This window comes from Sardina pilchardus, chromosome 23 (genome assembly GCF_963854185.1).
Source record: "Sardina pilchardus chromosome 23, fSarPil1.1, whole genome shotgun sequence".
NCBI lineage: Eukaryota > Metazoa > Chordata > Actinopteri > Clupeiformes > Clupeidae > Sardina > Sardina pilchardus.
The window spans coordinates 1,393,833-1,411,597 of NC_085016.1; the positions used below are offsets into that span (position 1 = coordinate 1,393,833).

The following is a 17,765-nucleotide window of genomic DNA, read 5'->3' on the forward strand; positions in this document are numbered from 1 at the left end:
TGTGTGTGTGTGTGTGTGTGTGTACTGAGTAACTGACCTGTCTGGGCGCAGGCCATCAGGTCTCTCTTGGATTTGATGATGGGAATGGCATGCATGTGTGTGTGTGTGTGTGTGTGTGTGTGTGTGTGTGTGTGTGTGTGTGTGTGTGTACTGAGTAACTGACCGGTCTGGGCGCAGGCCATCAGGTCTCTCTTGGACTTGATGATGGGAATGGCATGCATGTGTGTGTGTGTGTGTGTGTGTGTGTGTGTGTGTGTGTGTGTGTGTGTGTGTGTGTGTGTGTGTGTGTGTGTGTACTGAGTAACCCACCTGTCTGGGCGCAGGCCATCAGGTCTCTCTTGGACTTGATGATGGGAATGGCATGCTTCTGCACTGGAGTGGGACGAGTGTAACGGCTCAGCCCGATGTTGCCCATGATGATCTCCCCCATCTCGATATCTTGGAACTGATCGATGGGACTCGGACTGTCGTGTCCTGTTGCCTCCACAGGAATGTCATCATATTTCTCAAAATTGATTCCTGTGTTGCACCCGGCAAACAGTTCGCTGGAAACAAAAAAGGACAAAATGTTGAGTCTCCCAACTCAGAACGGGCTTGTTAAAAGAGTAGAACAGAGCTCTTCCATTTATCTATTTATTTATTCATTTTTAGTGATGAGAACTCACTTCTCCGTTCGCTCGTTGCGGGACAGAGGTTTGGACCAATCTTCCTCCTCTCTCGAGTCGTCCAACCAGCGACCGTTTCCTCCACCTCCAAAACCTCCACGCTCGTATCTACCACTAATCAGAACACAAGCACATATAGAACGGTCTTACACACATACAAAGACTTGTTCCAGTGGTACCAACCTACAGACTAGCAACAGAATTACGGTAACTGGCCAGTAAAGTCATGTCATGAGAGTCTCACCTTCCCCGTGTAGAGGTACGATCGAAGGCAGATTTGCCTCGGTCACTGCGGCCGCCGAAGCTTGTGTAAGCATCTTTCTGCACATTCCAGCCACCACCATTGTCCTTGGCCTCGTACCCAAATCCTATTAACAAAAAACACAAAGTTACAACAAAAATACCAGATAAGTAATGTCTCCAAGCATGGGAGGAGTTCACCCTGTACTATACTAATACCACTAATAGCACCATTAACACTGGTAATGTCAATAGTAGAAATGCTACTAATATCAATAGTATTACTACTAATGACCGGGTTTCCCAGATTCGTTAAGAAGCTCTTAAGTGCTAAGAACTTCTTAGGAGCGCTCTAAGAACGTTCTAAGAACGCTCCTATGAAGTTCTTAGCACTTATGAGCTTCTTAAAGGATCTGGGAAACCCGGCCAATGACAGTTAGTGAAATAGTTAATTAGTTAACCCTCTAACCGCCTGGGTTTTTTGGGATTTTTGCATAAAAAAAAATCAAAAGACCATGGCTTGAAAGTGGTCAGAGATAAAGTCCTACTGTAAATGTGAAAATCATTGAGAATGAAGTAAAGTTTATGTAGGGAGTACATCTACTCATCTAATTTGCATATTATGACATCACAGGATGCCAATAGCGTCAAATTATGCACATTTCAGTAGTGCTGCCGCGATTAATCGTCATAATCGAACTAATCGATTATGAAAATTAGTCGATGCCACTTTTTTTAGTCGACTAATCGTTTTGTTATTGACCTCCTATTTATTTTTGGTCTCCCTTCTCTAACGGCTGTAATGTTATTCATTCTGTTATTAACTCTACAAAAGTAGGCTGATATTGATATGAGCATATCTATATCTATGGCTATATGTCATGTTTTGGCCCTTCAGTTGAGTTAAAACTAAAATGGACACAAAAATGACGAAAACTTGATTTTTTTAAAAGAAAAATAGTCGTTTAGATTAGTCGACTAATCGAAAAATTAGTCGAAAGATTAATCGTTAGAAAATTAGTCGTTAGTGGCAGCACTACATTTCAGTAAATACTGGTTGTTGAACACATTTGACCAGTTTTACTTAGATTTTTGTAATTTCTCTAACATAAGACAAACAGGACCACAGCCACACATAAACCAACAATAGTAAACTATTAGTATTACCACAATCCCTATGTTACTATACAATAAAGTAGCCTGGTCAAAACAGTTCCTATCGCGGTAGTTCTTCAGAGCCCTATTTTTACTAGCCCTGCTGTCTGTACCATGTCAGTTACAGACACTATCACCATGATAATCACTGGCACCAAGCACACCATGCTTATTTGAACCCTTTGGTCAACACTGCTGCAGGTAAACACTGACGTATACACGCAAAGTGTATACTCCATTCACAGACACATCTTGACTGTCACTGCCAATGGACGACCAATCATAATCTCCAAAAGGCAGATATTCTCCTTCAGAATCAGAGTAGGTGACTTATAGACCCAAGACTTCATAACACACGACTTTGTTTTTAAACGTTCGCCGTTTTTCTGCTTCAATTTGTGCAGCGCGATTGCGCATTTCACTTCCGTGTTATAAACAGGAAATGAGTCGTCTTCTTGTGATTCTCGCGAGTAATACAGGTAGTTCCTGAAAACTTTTTTACTCGAATTGGGGCTTGAATCGAAGCTCTGGATGTCTGCCAACTAGTGGTGGAGAGTACAAAGGCGATTTGTCACCCTACTCGGATCTACCGTCTGTTTTAATCAGTGATGTTGCTTGTCGCCGTACGGCGCCTTGGGCGGTTAGATGGGTTAATACTACACTATGCAATATAACAAACAATGTTAAAAATGCACTCGTCACCTGAGTTCTGCATCTGGGCAGGATTGTAGGAACTTCCTCCTCGACCGCGGTACCCTCCACGCCCCCCTCCGCGGTCCTGGCGAATGCCCCCGCGCCCGTTCATGCCGTTGGCATCATTGTATCCGTTCACAAAGCCGTTGTTACGGCCACCATCCCATCCTCCAGCATCTGCGGAGCAGCGCGAGAATAACACGGTTGAGACGCTGTGGGCCCTCGGAAGCCTGAAGAGCACTCCCAAGTACAGGTTGGTGGTGGACTACGGTACAGTCACACACAAATAAACCTCTGGCCACCAACTCTTGTTCTTAGCAACGACAAGCAACAACTTGATCTTGCTCTGCTCAAAGCCATGCTAAGTGCTAATGGGAGCCAGTGTTGGGTCATCCAAGTTGGATCATCATGGACATGATGGTGAGAACAGGTCATTACATTTACACACTTCTCCTTAGCCATCACAAGCAGAGGCCCAACGCCACAAAACGGACCAATCAGAAGCAAGAGATTCATTTCCATCTTATTTTCAATTAGCAAATTAATCAAAAAACAAATCTCAGGGGTAGGATGGTGATCAGGTTTGTACCAGATTGTTTGCTCGTCACCCATAAGCAAACATTGGCCAGAAGACTAATAATCACTCAATCTCCATTCAGCCTCCAGTTAAGAGTGAAGAAAAATTTGAATTAAAGTTGGAAAGACCAATATTATGTTTAACAATGGGTTGAACACATTGGCACCAAATGGTAACTTCATCTGTGGACGTTACAATATACAATGCTGGAGCCATGGTTAATTATGAAACGAGTTGTATTTTGTGAATGAAAAAAAGTCTTTAGTGTGATGGTATCCAGCAACAAGACTCGCAGCTCTGACTGAACGGGTCGTGTCAATAGGGGACAATCATGCATGAACATGAACATACACCTAGGAAAGCATATCCCTCAAAATAAAAAAGGCCGTCATACACTTACAGCTGTTCCCAGGCCCAACTGAGTACCCGCTCTGTCTACCAAATGCATTTCCTGCTAAGAGAAGAAATACGTCATCAGGAAATATCAGAGCAATGAGCAATGATGCAGTGATGAGTAGATGCAGCGGAGACTGTAGAAACGTCAGATGTGCTCTGGTCATGTTCTTATCTCGTTATGTCTCTTTTCTTTTATTGTGTTTTAAGAAGCAGTAGCAGCAGCAGCAGCAGCAGCAGTTATGCAGCATCAATACTAAGTTGGCAGCGACTGCTTCTAACAGCAGCCACATCATAAGCATATTTAAAGTATACTTCCTTACATTTACATGAATAAACGTCATGTACTAAAAGTCTTTAACATATTCCGTTTCCTGTCTTAAGCTCAATCCCTTCGTTTTAGGCAAGTATTGCATTTCCTTTGTCTTTGAACACTGGGGCCATGTTACGAGTCATCACAGACACCAGGCAAACCAGAGCAGGAAGCCATATTATGCAAAAGAGGCAAAAGTGAAACTACATCTCTTGTGATGGCCCGTGAGTTGGACCTGCCCAAAAATGGAATGGGTTCATCATTAGACTATTTTCAGAAGTCTCGTGAAAATTCAGGTAGCAGTTTGTATGTCAAACTAGACAGAAAACACACACCGAAAACATGACCTACATGGTGAAGGTGACCATCAAACGCTACCAGCGCTACCAAAGGGTGAAGCTGCACAAGCACCCCAAGTGTTTCCAGCTTTTCTCACTAGTATTGTACAAGTCACAGGATCTCTGTAAAAACTCCTGTCGTTTTCAATGCACCAATACATTCTCAGCAGTGCTATTCCATTGACTTGTACTGTAGAGTGGTGTCCGATTACTAGTGGTGGGTTTTGAGACACGAGAAGTCCCCAAGTCCACCTAAGATGGCAGACGGGGCAGGTGGCAGAGCTAGACAGGCAGAGAGAGAGGAGTGCAAATCCAGCATTGTGTCTACTGCCAACTGAGTTTGGGACGAGGCTAATGCCCGTACCCACGCCCTACTCAAGCACTGAATGGGTATCGCTAAACTATGCCAGCAGAAATCTAGTCTACTTGTTAGACCAGTTTGAAGAACACCGACGCCTGTTGAAAGAGTTGGGAAACCGACTAATTGCTATATATGGACCTGTCGTATATTTCTTGTGTGCATTACCCATTAGTTCCTCGTGCCTATACATTCTGTGAATTTAGATATAGGATTGAAAGGGAAACTCCCTGAGCACCTCTGCTCTAGAAACTAGGTGTGCAGAGATGGGGGGGGGGGGGGGGGGGGGGGGCCTTCACACCTCCCATTGTTGCTTTGAGTACTCGGACACTATTGGATTAGCATCATATTTGGCCAGGTGCAAGGCAGGTCCTCCTGATTAGCGACTGTCTAGGAGGACCAGCCATTCTGATCTATCCAGCCATACAAATTTAAAACAAGCTTTCACACCCCATTCTGATCTATCCATCCATACAGATTTAAAACAAGCTTTCACACCCCACTTTGTTTACTGTAACATACTTAAGTTAAGGACATCCCCCTGCGCCCTTAGTGATATGGGTGAACCCTTTGGGTGAAATGTATGTCTCTCCCTTGATCACTGAAAAATGTTTTCCTGATTTGCCATCATCACTACAAGTCTCCAGTTGATTGTGGTGCTAGGAAAACTGCTATCGTTGTACAACATTAAGCCACAAAAAAATTACAGAGTACACTTCACTAATTGAATCAATAGTGAAGTTCAGCTCAATATCATTACACGAAGCAATGCAAATGGCAAACCTGAAAGACTACTTTCAGATATGCAGCGTGCCTAGGGTTTAAGTTCTCCTGTTAATGGTTTTGCATTCTCATGCAAGCCTACATGTGTGATCAAAGACTGAGTGAGACTGTGTACTCCTGTGCATACCTATAGGTGCTCAGTAATGCATACTATATTTTATCCAGTTTTAAACAAATCGACTGCAAGGTGAGGACACTGAGGACCAGACACTCTTAAGTTGACATGTTTCTCCAGACAGACATGTCGAACAATGCCTGAAACTTCATCCATAGGTCTATTCTACCTGTGCATAGCTACACAATGGTCAAATTAAAATATGCTAAATTAAAACCAATTAGGACATGCAGTTAACTTGCGCCTAAAACCATAGAAATGGATTGAGAAATTTACTTTGAGCTGAATAACTCATTTACAAGCACATCTCAACATATCATTCATACATCTCACTAAATGTGCTGTGCAAGACTGGAATTGGAAACAGGTAAATGCTGCATTTATCATACTGAAAAGTAACTTAAAAATATAAATTACCATACCACTGGAAGGGCTATTTCTTGAAGCATTAGTATTCACTCAATAGAAATTGCTTCCAAGTCATCTGCACAATTGACCTAGATGGTCAATGCTAGAGAACCCCTTACCATTTTTGGAGACTTCTTTGTTCCTTAGATGAGGTGGAATGTAACGTCCTGGTGGAGGCACAGGAAGAACATTAACGGCAAGTCAATCACCAATAATTATAATCATTATCACTTCCTAAAGTATAACAACTTTTCTGACACACTGTTAATATGCACCAGGGATGGAAATTAGCACCAGCCACCAGCCAAATGCTGGTAAAATATGAGAGTGGCTGGTAGATTTCAGACACAGTTATATTTTAACATTGAGTGGCTGGTTAATTTGATCAGAAATCTGCTATTGGCTGATAGATTTTCACATTTTCAAATTTTAATTTCCACCCCTGATATGCACGGGGAAAAATAAGCAAATACTTACGGCCAGTGCCCCCACCCTGCAGGTCTGGGTTCAAGTCTAGAGCAGCCAACTGTAAAATAAAAAATAAATAATAATAATCAATTAAGAGGAATCTGTTGGGTTCCCCAACTAATATTACATGACTTACAAAGGAACGTAAGGAATGAGTCACAAGTTAATTGGTGCTCTGCCATGAACGCATTGTTTGGGACAAATTGTGACACGATCCCCATAGACAAGCGGGTAAGTCAAAATGTGGCTTAAGAGCAGAAACTTCAGCCAGATTTGGACGAGATTTGCTTAGTTAGGCTAGAAGGTGCCACTTCACTGAGGCTTTAGTGTGTAAATATAGGGTCATATTTGTGTTTTTATTAATTACTTGATTCCTGGTATGGACACATAAATAATACACATCATTCTAACATTGAAATGAATTCCCTTTTGGCATATTATGTGTCTCCACAGCGCATTCAGAGTATTCTGACCCCTCACGGTATTCTCAGCTGTGGGGTGAAGGGTCAAGGTCACATGGGGTCATCATGTAATACAGTGCACAATGTCCCTCAGATGGCACCCCGAACAGATCTCAATCAAACACTGCACGGTTAATCACTACAAGGGCTAGATGCACAGATTAAGTAGTACTGTATGCGTCACGGGGTCAAGGCCACATGGTCCATTATGTCCTATCTATTAAGCTTCACGACAAACCTTCATCAAAACGTGCATAGCTAATTAAGGAGATGCGCTAATCACATGTTATCCAATGCAATATTGGCATAAATCAATTCCAACAGGGGCCAAAAGCAACTAGTGAACAGTGGCTACAGCGTGAGTGAGTCATATCAGCAGCATAACAGCAACTCATCAAAACTTTCCTCATCTCTACTAATTTAAATGAGCTAATTGTACCTGCATGCAACACTCTCACATGACTCACACCGTCCTCATGTGTCCGGTAGCAAACAATAACACTCACATCATGTTGTATTAAAATGTGGCAATACAATTGAGGGAAAAAATCCTTATTTTGAGAATAGGGTACGTCTCCATTAGCACAGTCCTTAGCACTTAGCACATGCACCACACTGTGCTATTGCATAACTATCTATACTCTGCTGTTTTTGTTGGTTGTTTTGAAAGGAGTCTCTTTAAAGATCCATAGCTTGTATAACAATTTATCCTGAAGATTTGTTTATATGACCCCTGACTATTTTCATGTTTATGAAATGATAAGACTTTCAAAATCCCCTCTGTAAAAAAGTTGGAATCTAAAGTGCAAGCTTAAACAAAATGAAATTTGATTTGAACATGGCTTCATCCAATATTCAGATTTCAAGTATTAAAAGTCATGCATGTTTAAGTAGATTATGTGCTAGTTTAAACATACGAATCAAATAAAATGCAAAGTTTCATTATAATGTTAATTCTCTTTTCCCCCACTACTGTTCCTACCTGGTACCTCGCCTAAAACGCCACAATATTCTTTACAAATAATGTTCAAATACAGCGGAACCTATCTCCGTTTGGATCTTTAGGACCCAATGTGATACCTAAAGTGTCCACCTCAAAAAGCCATAATCTGACTCAATATCTTGAGATTCTATGGGGAATGTACCATGAGATCTGTCTGCAACAATCCCCTGCTTCTGGTTAGCTCACGTTAATCCAACCTTCATTAACAGATGCAGGTTCAGCTAAGTTAGTAACTGATAACATCCAACGTTTGAGGAAACACACTGTCAACAGTCTGTTGATTGAACAGTTACATCAGAGATCTTCTCATGTTAACAACATCGTGTTAGAAGCTATCTGGCGTTCCCAAAACGTGCAATCATTCTCAAGTGCTGGTCGGCCCGTTTTTCAAGTTTAGAATTAAAGTACATCTATGTTGGCCACCGTTGGCAGGCAAGCACTTCACAGCGATAGAGTTTAAGAATCACCAACAAGATTATTTTCTAATCATGATACATGGCTACATCGACAATCTTTCTATGCTAATTAACTTATACAAGTTGAACTGTTTGAAAAGTTTCTAGCTAATTTAAAACGTTTCGTAACGTCGTAACGTTAATTCGTCAATGATAAATCCAACAGCACGTGAAGGCAGCACAAGACCTAACGTTAGGCCAGCTAACCTACGCAGCTAGCATTGCTAGCTAACATTACAAGTCGTTACCCGGCTTTATACGTGGCTAGGATTTTGGTGACATGGGACCTAGAAATTAGACAATTTACTTGTTTTTGTTGAAGAGTCGTGAACAACCTAAACGTTTACATGGTCGAAAAGTACAAAACATGGGAGTTCAGCCATCGTCGCCATTAGAAACCATAACTAGCTTCCACCACCAACCTCCATTTTAACCAGCAGATTACGACGACACGCAATAAGCTAGCATAGCTAGTTAGCAAGATGACTGAACAGACTGAACAATCCAACGCGTAATACTTTGTAACTCGGCTTCCCGAGGAAATCGTACATCCAAAATAACAATGAGAACCATAAGTAAACCCACCTGCTGATCTAGACCGTGTACATTTTCAACGGCCACATGACTCATAGCTAACTAAAGAGAAGAGAGAAATTATCTGAAGGAAGGGTTCTTTGTTTGCCGGTATGCAGTCGTCCTCTTGGTTCCCTGTCGTCGACGTCGTTTTCAATCTCCTCAAACACTTCCGAAAACTGGTGAAACTACGCGAGTAATAACAGTACCTTGAATGAATTGGTTATTTTAAACATATATCTCTTGATGAGTTGTCTACAAAAGAAAAACACGTCCAGAGTCAAGTTCTAAGCTTCGACGGCTTTAGTCGTGGCGGAAAAAAAATCTAGGCCGACAGGAAGGAAATGTATTGGTGCGAACGACCAAGTGAATGTATCGGGTCGGCGTCACAGGAGTAGGCCTACCTTTGCAGCGTGGCCACACATAAAATGGGTGGACCTATCAACTGGGAGGAGTTACATTGTGAAACAGTGAAAACGTACAGCGCTTTGGAAAATAGAGGCCACAAGGTTCTGTGAAACATAATAGGCTAGTCTTCCAGATCAGAGCACAGATCCTCTGTGTGAAATCGTATGTTGTAAGACATAGACCTACAAGACAAAACCACTGTAAATGACATGAGTTTCATGGGCTCTTTCTTATGTCTACTTGCAGGCTGTGAATCATGTGTCAGCTGGAATGAGATGACATCCCTTCTTGGAGATATACCAAGATTATCTGGACTCATTTGACCAATTCTTTGGACATCATGTGAACTGCGAGTTCTCTGACACTGAGCAGGGGCGCTGCCAGAAAGACAATAATTTTGGGCCCCCACAAAAGCTATAGGTCCAAGGGCATGCCTCCTCATAAGAACAGTTTGAAAACCAATGATATAGTGACTTCTGTGGAATATACCTGATAAATTGAGATACATATCTTACATTATAGCATATTGCAATACAGCCTATTAGGCCTAAACAATTTAACCCATTAATAGAAGAACAAAGTAGTCTTGAATTTATCTATCTATCTATCTATCTATCTGTCTATAGCCCGGGCCTACGCAAGACAAACAATAGAAAGGGCTGAAATATAAAGGCAATGATGTTCATTTTGCCAACAATGACGTAGAACCATAGCCTGGTTGTAAACCAGACCCTGGAATCTTTCAGATTAAGGGTCTGGCCACGAATAATGAAAGGCCCAACTCGAGGGGAGCCATCAAGCGTGCATTTGAAAATCTCACTGCATGCAATTGAATAACACTACGACCAATGTGTACTGAGTTTGAACGATGCAGCGTTGTCATCATCAGTTTAGCTCGCCTTTGGCCCGCCTATATCAGATACAAGGATTTGATTCTTACCCGATGATTGGGGTAAACGTAACGGGCATCATTGCTCATGGCCAGAATATCTTGCAGACCCAATTCAAATTGTGTTCTCACGAGAACTCTGGATTTCCAGGGTAGTAGATTGGATTCGGTCAGTTTGTAAATAGATAGATAGATAGATACTTTATTGATCCCCAAGGGGAAATTCAAGTTTTTTTTTCTTTTTTTTCTTCGATAATTATGAAGAACTACCTGAAGAACATTGTTTTTTCTTGAGGCCAGTGGTCTCTTTTGGTGTTGCGCTAATGAAACAAATGTTTTGTTTCTAACTTCAACCATAAAATTGGCAACATTGTTTGGCCTAGGTACTTGATGATAATATATAAATGCTCTCTGGGCCCCTGTCAGTGCTCGGCCCTTAGAATATACACCCCACACACCCACACACCCCCTGTGACATTCTGGGCAGTCCTGGTATGTTGGCATTTACGTGTGTGTGAATTTGCAATGTGCCAACTACCCAAACACCATCCAACACTACACACACACATTGTTTGGGAATAGGTCATGGAAAATGATGGAAAGTTCAAGGCGCTCCTCTGCCCACCAAATGCCCTAGAATTAAAACATGATATGTTCCAAAAAAACATGTTGGACCTGATACTGAAATTAAAAAGGACATTGGCTATAGAAGTGACATAACATCTGCAGACACTATATCCATCTCGGTAGGGCTCTAAACAAAAAAAAGTCACTAGGAGAGTAGGACAGATAGGCCATTTCATTGAAAGTAATGTTAAAGAACTTGAAGGTATACACATCAGTGACTAAGGATAACAGTTTTCTGTCAGTTATAGCAGAGACTTTCTCATGAGGAGACAAAGCACCCAAAGAATCTCCCATAGAAATGTATGAGGTTGGTTCGTAATGCAAACATGGCAATCCTCTACACATATTCCATCCCTTCTGCCTCCACAAGTTTACACGTGAATACATGGTGCCGATCATGTGGCATGTTGTGAATCCATCGTGCCAATTATGTGTTGTGACCTCACAGCTGGAGCAGGGCAGTTCTGCAGCCCGAATATGCCCAGAAAATGTCTTTAGAGGTAGAGGTCTATTCAATTATAAAAAAGCTGTCCGATAGCTCCCCAAAGTGCATTGCAAGATGGCCGCCAAGGGGTGGGACATGCCTGAAAGGACTTGAAGTTTACTTTTAAAGTGAACATCTGATGAGAATTTTATCTATGTTTCAGCAATCCCCTGATTCACCACATATCATATGTGTATTGTATTAAGAGAAAACTAAGAGCAAAAGACAAGACTGAATAAAAGCATATATTTTTTTAATTAAAGTACAAAAGGTTTTGGACAGTAAAAACATTTTGCACAGCTTGGCACAGTTGTATCTGGTCTCCTAAGTACATAACCATATAACCTTTAGATATATTATACTCATTCTTGACTTGCCGAAGAAATGTTTCAAAATATCAAGATTTGTTTTGCTACATTTGTTCCCATTTCTCAGATTTGCATGGTCCTAGACCTATGGTGTCTTTAAATTCAGCACACTGGTCTGAGATGAATTCTGCAGAGTGGTCTGGAAACTCGGCGATGTTGGCCACATATCGGGGTTGGCTTCATACCACTGGACTGAAAGAGAACAAATACATAATAATTTCTAGAATCAACTACTTGAAAATAGTCATTCGCTTATTTAGAGTGATGTTATGATATAACTTCATCGGCTCATACAGGTTATGGAGTTTCCCATTAATGTCCCATTAAAGAAGTACAATGTGGTGGACCAGGTTGCATTGGATTAAGTAGGTAGAGCTATTTTTGCCAGTCAAAATATGACGTGTGATTATAATTGCTATGGTCTAAAGTGTAAGCATGTATAAATGTGTTAGGTATTAACCTGTAGCCTGTAAAGCACTTTGAGTGCTCTGATGAGTAGAAAAGTGCTTTTTAAATGCACTCCGTACACTACTGTACTGTGTGTTGTGGGAACATAATCTGGCCATAGTCAGAATACAATTAAGCGACTGGCCAGCATTCGCAATCCACACATCCACACATCCACACATGCATTGCTTCTGACCTGCGCACAGGATTTCCCCCTGATAGGGAAACAAGACATTTATTTGGCTGCTAAATTGTATCATTAGATAAACACAACATAAAACATGCAAATGGCCGACACTGCCAGCGTGCCTGGAAAAAAGGAATCTACCTCCTACTTTTCCACTCTCCTATTTCATTGTCGTAAAACTCTTCCAGCCTCAACAGGCTATCTATCCTCAGTAAAGGTGGGTTTATAACAGAATACTAGGCAAGACCAAGCACTTTTATTCATTAAGCACATCTCATACAGGCAACTCAATGTGCTTTACAGTGTGAAGAACATAAAGATAAGTTAGTAAACATAGAGGTACACAAGGTAAGTAAGAACAGAATAAAATACATCAGGAACTTACTCGTCCTGTGGATTCCTTCCCTCCAAGACACTTCAGGCTTCCATCCCAGTTTGTGCAGCTTCTCTGAGCTAATGGGGTACCTCAAGTCATTGCATGGTCTAGCGAAGGAAAATAAAAGATAAACATATTTGTGTGCAGATGTCATTTTTGTTAATCAACACCAGCTTCTATGCTATGTCCCATGTGAAAAAAGCAAAAGAAATCTACTAATACTACTTCAATTGACCACTTAGCTCATTTAAAATCTGACTATCCCCTTGGGTAGTGCTTCCCAAACTTTTTTTTCTTTTGACGTGTAATACTAGCAGGGTATGTGTGACCCCATAATAACGAGTTCTACTAACCTGTCCTTCACAAACAACAGCCAATCATCAAGCTCACCATCTTCAGGATGTTTCATCTGTTGGAGGCAAGATAAACATTACTACAACATTTACTACAAACATTGCTAATTCTGACAATTAGGACTCAACAAAGCAGATACTGCTGATATCACTCCTGGGCTCTAATGACAGCATCATAGCACTCCTGAGATCTATTAAATTCCTTCTCACACATTTATTCCCCCAACTTTAGATTACAGCTGAATTGAGTGTAGCTGAGTGTCAAATAAATTATGAAACTTAAAGGTAAAAAAAATAGCATTCCATTTTAATTGCCACTACCCAGTGAATAGTCTTGAATTTCCCCTTGGGGATCAATAAAGTATCTATCTATCTATCTATCTATCTATATATATCAAAATGAAAAGACAGACCATCCTCACGAGTTCTCTGGCCAGTTGGATGACAGGAATCTCAAAATTGGTCCCAATGTTGTAAATCTCTCCCAAGATGCCTTGCTTCATGACAGTCAGGAAGGCCTCTATAACATCCTCCACATACAGGAAATGGCGTGACTGGAGCCCCGAGCCTTGAATTGTGCTGTGTGGGAGATAACAGCACAACTGTAATCTTCCACTGTGCACATGACTATAGCCCAGGCGATGTCTGTCCCGTTATATCTCTAGCTAGCGCTGGCTTGGTTTTAACCAGGTTACCATCGAGTTTGGTGAACTGAAATGTGAACTGAAAAGCTTGACTAGCTCAGATTCCTCAATGTCTCGTATGGTACAAAAGAATCACAGAAATTACATAAAAACACTTTACTTCCTTAATTTGGTTCAGAGGATTCCTCCACAATTTAATGTCAATTTAATATGTGCTGAAAAACAAGATTACGGAGTTAAAAAACATGTTCTGGCCGCCAATGCTTGAAGAAATCTGTCGAGATCCTAAAAGACGTGCAGGACAAAACTAAAGATGCACACGTGACCACTTTCTTTCATGTCACTTAAAGTAGTCTAAGGAAAAAAGTGGGCAATATGTGCTTTAGACTTAGAGGCAGCAAAATAGTCTATAACCACAAGCACTATTAGTTCGGGTTACTATAGCCTTTGTGAAAAAAAAATTCAGTGAATGTGCGCGACTTGTAATGTGCAAAATGTAATGTAATGTATGTATGTATGTATGTATGTATGTATGTATGTATGTACGTACAGTATGTATGCATTGAAACTGTAACATGCCATTACATTAGGAACTCACCATTTTTTGTCTTCAGAGAGGAGGGATATGAACCTTGGGATAACCTGATAGACATAAATTGACCATTGACCATGATTGTTCAAATATGACTTTACAAGCTGATCTAAAAGCCGGTTCTATTTTCCAATTTTATCTTTCAGAATTGCAAATACTTTGCTGACATGCATAATAAATGTGACTAGCAGGTTTTAATAAACCTATAAAGTCTAGGGACACCACCTGACACTTTACCACAAGATAACTATTGAGAATACCAATACATTTCTGTAATATCGAACTCGAATAACAATAACAATACAATAACCGAAACATAGAAATGAGACAAATGTACCTTTTCATAATGCTGTCGTGGTCCATAGATATTATTGCTCCTTGTTATGATGATGGGCAACTAGAAAAATTTAACGACATGTCAACATTGATCATGAAGCAAAACTCAACATATGTATATTTGAACAATATCCAGAGTAACATTGAGAACATATCAAATGGGTTTGGGGCTGGAATTTATGATGCACTACATTAAAGGGAACTTACATTGTGATTTTCCCAAAACGACAACACAATGTTTTCCGCTGCAGCTTTGGATGTAGCATAGGGATTTGTTGGTCTTTTCAGATATGATTCATCAAAGACCTGAGAAGCACATTTCAGCATAATCATTTTATTTTTTGGATTCATTGATCATTTTTCCTATGCAGAGGGATACAGCAGATCGAAGTCTACACACACACACACACACACACACACACACACACACACACACACACACACACACACACACACACACACACACACACACACACACACACACACACACACACACACACACACACACACATTAATGGCAAGTTTAATGGCAAACTAAACAAAAATGAACAAGAATGCAGAGCATCATCCCAAAGCAATTTTCACCACATCAAAATCATATTGACAATCCTGAAGAGGTTTTATGTGGTTCATCTAGAAACGTTGGCGATCTAACCCTTGAAGAGAGATGCTCGCCACCTGAAAATGTCTAATTTTACACATGGGCCTGGGCTGTAGATGCTAGCCAGCCATCTTTAAAGAAGTCCAATTAGCCAAACACATCAGCTTTTGGTGTAAAATGATCCTCTTTCCTCCAAAGCAGCTCCTCACCTCCCCCCGGCTGGTCCCATACACCTCGTCGGTGCTCACGTAAATGAATCTCTCAACGCTGGAGTTCAGCGCAGCCGACAGTAACATGCGGGTCCCCTCCGCATTCACACACATAAACTTGGATGGAAACAGGAAGGAGTTATCTGAAGGACAGGAAGTGGGATTTACAAGGATGTCAATGCAACAAATAGACTGTTATTCCATACATTGTATTACATATTGATAATAATCTTATGAATGAATGAATGAACGAAACAGCAATTTTCCTGTTGCTTCAGCTAGAAGTTAAAGTTAACTTACCCACATGAGTTTCAGCAGCAAAATGAAAGACAATGTCAATATTTTCAGTAGCAAACAGATGGTTGATGAGGTGCTGGTCACAAATATCCCCCTGTGTGGTACATGAATAGATCAACATTAAAGTCATATAATGCTGATGTTATGTTCATCCATTGTTATGGCTGCTATTAAAGGTGATTTGTGTGCTGTAAGTAACATCATTCCATGTAGCAACAATAACTATCACACAATGGCACATACCGGTAATATGATATATGGTGTGATGCAAAGAAAATAAAGTTTCCATTCGCTTTATTACGTCCGCGTTCTCATCCGCAAATCATTGTTCACTTAATTCTTGCTCAAACTCTCACTTAACAATAAACTACTTGAGTAAATACAGTCGGAATGCGGCAAGTAATGTAAGATTTCATCACAGTCCATTGTCACCACCAATATTGCCTCTAACAACCATAAACAAACAGAAATACTATCAGAACCATTGATCTATAGCCCGTATTAGGGAAATATAACAGAACCATTGATCTATAGCCTTAGAGGGGTACAGCAGAACCATGATCTATAGCTTGTATTAAGAGGAGAACAGCAGAACCATGATCTATAGCCTGTATTAAGAAGAGTAAAGCAGAACCATTGATCTATAGCCTGTATTAAGAAGAGTATAGCAGAACCGTGATCTAGCCTGTATTAAGAAGAGTATAGCAGATCCATGATCTATAGCCTGTATTCAGAGGATTATAACAGAACCATTGATCTACGTATATAGCCAGACAGTCTCCTTTATTGATCCCAGACACATGCTGCAATTTCAGTTCCATGGACTCCTTACAAACAAAAGGTTAATTGAATATGTGATGTGTAATGATTTGACACAGATTTACCCTCCTAGCCAACTGAACAAGAGACTGCATTTTGAACAATAGGTAAAAAGTTGAGTAGTGAATCTCACAGCATCAGCAGGTAAGAGCCTACCTCAATAAACCTGTAGTTGTCATCAGTCATCACCAGATTCTGTAAACTTGAGCAGTACTCCAACTACGACGATCAAAAGACAAAACAATAAAACAATCAACACACTGAGGAACAACTAAAAGGTGTGCCATCATAAAGTCCAAGCATCCAAACTGAAATCTCACCAAAAAAGTTATAGCCTACCTTGTCCAAGTTGATGATCTTCCATTCTGGGTACTTCACTTTTAGGGAGATAATTAGATGAGACCCGCTGGGTGGAAATAAATCGGAAATGGGAAAGTCTGTCATGATGATGACAAGAAGACAATGATCAAACAGTAGTAGTAGCCTATAGGATTACTTACATAAAGCCAGCTCCTCCGGTGACCAAAACAGTCTTAGCTTCCATTTTCCTCTGTATCAGTGGACAGACAGCCTAGCCTGCTATCTAAGTATGTCTTGAGCCATGTCGCCACTTGTAGGATGGGTAAATAGATTCTTAGGCCTATTTAAGAATAAATTGTCTAGGCCAGCGTCCGTGCGTCAGTAATATCATTATACACCGCTTAAGTCAACATGGCCTGCTTTTACTGAACCCTTGTCATAAAAGTAAGCAGTAGGTAGGTTGTTGTTTCCTGATGTTAAGTAAGCTCATCTCATCTCCCAGTTGACGCTACAACAGGCTAAAGCGACAAACTGCAGGTTAGACCAAGACGGCTATGTCTACTTGCCCTTACTCCACACGTTTCCGATAATATGGCGAAACCTTTCTCCAATGATAGGCTGAAGGAAATAATTTAAACTCAGTCGAGTTATTCCACAATCATTCGATAAGCAAGAACTTCAACAAAACTAAATGGCAGTGTCAGTTCGCATCCACGACACTTTAACTGCTTTACGGCAATGTTGACACGTTTCATGTCAGATGCCAGCGTTGCTTGGTTTTGTGTCCCCGCCTCTTTTACATTTCCATTGGTTGCATTGCCGTACAAGTC

General features: G+C 40.7%; 2 protein-coding genes across 7 annotated transcripts in view; both read right to left on the reverse strand.

The window, feature by feature from the left end:
- The window catches only part of LOC134071402 (ATP-dependent RNA helicase DDX3X-like), a 19,617-nt gene extending 10,248 nt beyond the window's left edge, over nucleotides 1-9,369 (reverse strand). For 2 of the 6 annotated variants that reach the window (XM_062528104.1, XM_062528102.1), the window contains exons 1-8: nucleotides 9,011-9,369; nucleotides 6,516-6,564; nucleotides 6,158-6,205; nucleotides 3,731-3,784; nucleotides 2,763-2,930; nucleotides 910-1,033; nucleotides 666-779; nucleotides 310-545 (exon numbers count right to left, since the gene is read on the reverse strand). In XM_062528104.1, coding sequence (XP_062384088.1) covers nucleotides 310-545; nucleotides 666-779; nucleotides 910-1,033; nucleotides 2,763-2,930; nucleotides 3,731-3,784; nucleotides 6,158-6,205; nucleotides 6,516-6,564; nucleotides 9,011-9,055 — 838 coding nt within the window. In that variant the 5' untranslated portion in view covers nucleotides 9,056-9,369. The remainder of the gene's footprint in view (nucleotides 1-309; nucleotides 546-665; nucleotides 780-909; nucleotides 1,034-2,762; nucleotides 2,931-3,730; nucleotides 3,785-6,157; nucleotides 6,206-6,515; nucleotides 6,565-9,010) is intronic. The other 4 variants (XM_062528108.1, XM_062528105.1, XM_062528103.1 and 1 more) reach the window with 3 other exon arrangements.
- Nucleotides 9,370-11,648: 2,279 nt separating this feature from the next.
- Nucleotides 11,649-17,679, reverse strand: LOC134071039 (dTDP-D-glucose 4,6-dehydratase-like). Its single transcript, XM_062527602.1, has 12 exons — nucleotides 17,136-17,679; nucleotides 16,975-17,041; nucleotides 16,792-16,854; nucleotides 15,820-15,910; nucleotides 15,520-15,662; nucleotides 14,917-15,015; nucleotides 14,711-14,770; nucleotides 14,380-14,423; nucleotides 13,551-13,716; nucleotides 13,138-13,193; nucleotides 12,794-12,891; nucleotides 11,649-11,966 (listed from the first exon to the last, which is right to left on the reverse strand). The coding sequence occupies exons 1-12, from the start codon at nucleotides 17,177-17,179 to the stop codon at nucleotides 11,860-11,862; spliced, it is 1,038 nt and encodes a 345-aa protein (XP_062383586.1). The 5' UTR covers nucleotides 17,180-17,679; the 3' UTR covers nucleotides 11,649-11,859.
- Between the last annotated feature and the right edge of the window lie 86 nt (nucleotides 17,680-17,765).

What these genes read in the sequence shown, in the direction of transcription:
- LOC134071039 (XM_062527602.1), bottom strand. Translation starts at nt 17,179, where the DNA reads ATGGAAGCTAAGACTGTTTTGGTCACCGGAGGAGCTGGCTTTAT. An exon ending in ACAACTACAGGTTTATTGAG is followed by an intron (nt 15,911 to 16,791) that starts GTAGGCTCTTAC and finishes TGTACCACACAG; the next exon opens with GGGGATATTTGTGACCAGCA. An exon ending in TGCTGCTGAAACTCATGTGG is followed by an intron (nt 15,663 to 15,819) that starts GTAAGTTAACTT and finishes CCTGTCCTTCAG; the next exon opens with ATAACTCCTTCCTGTTTCCA.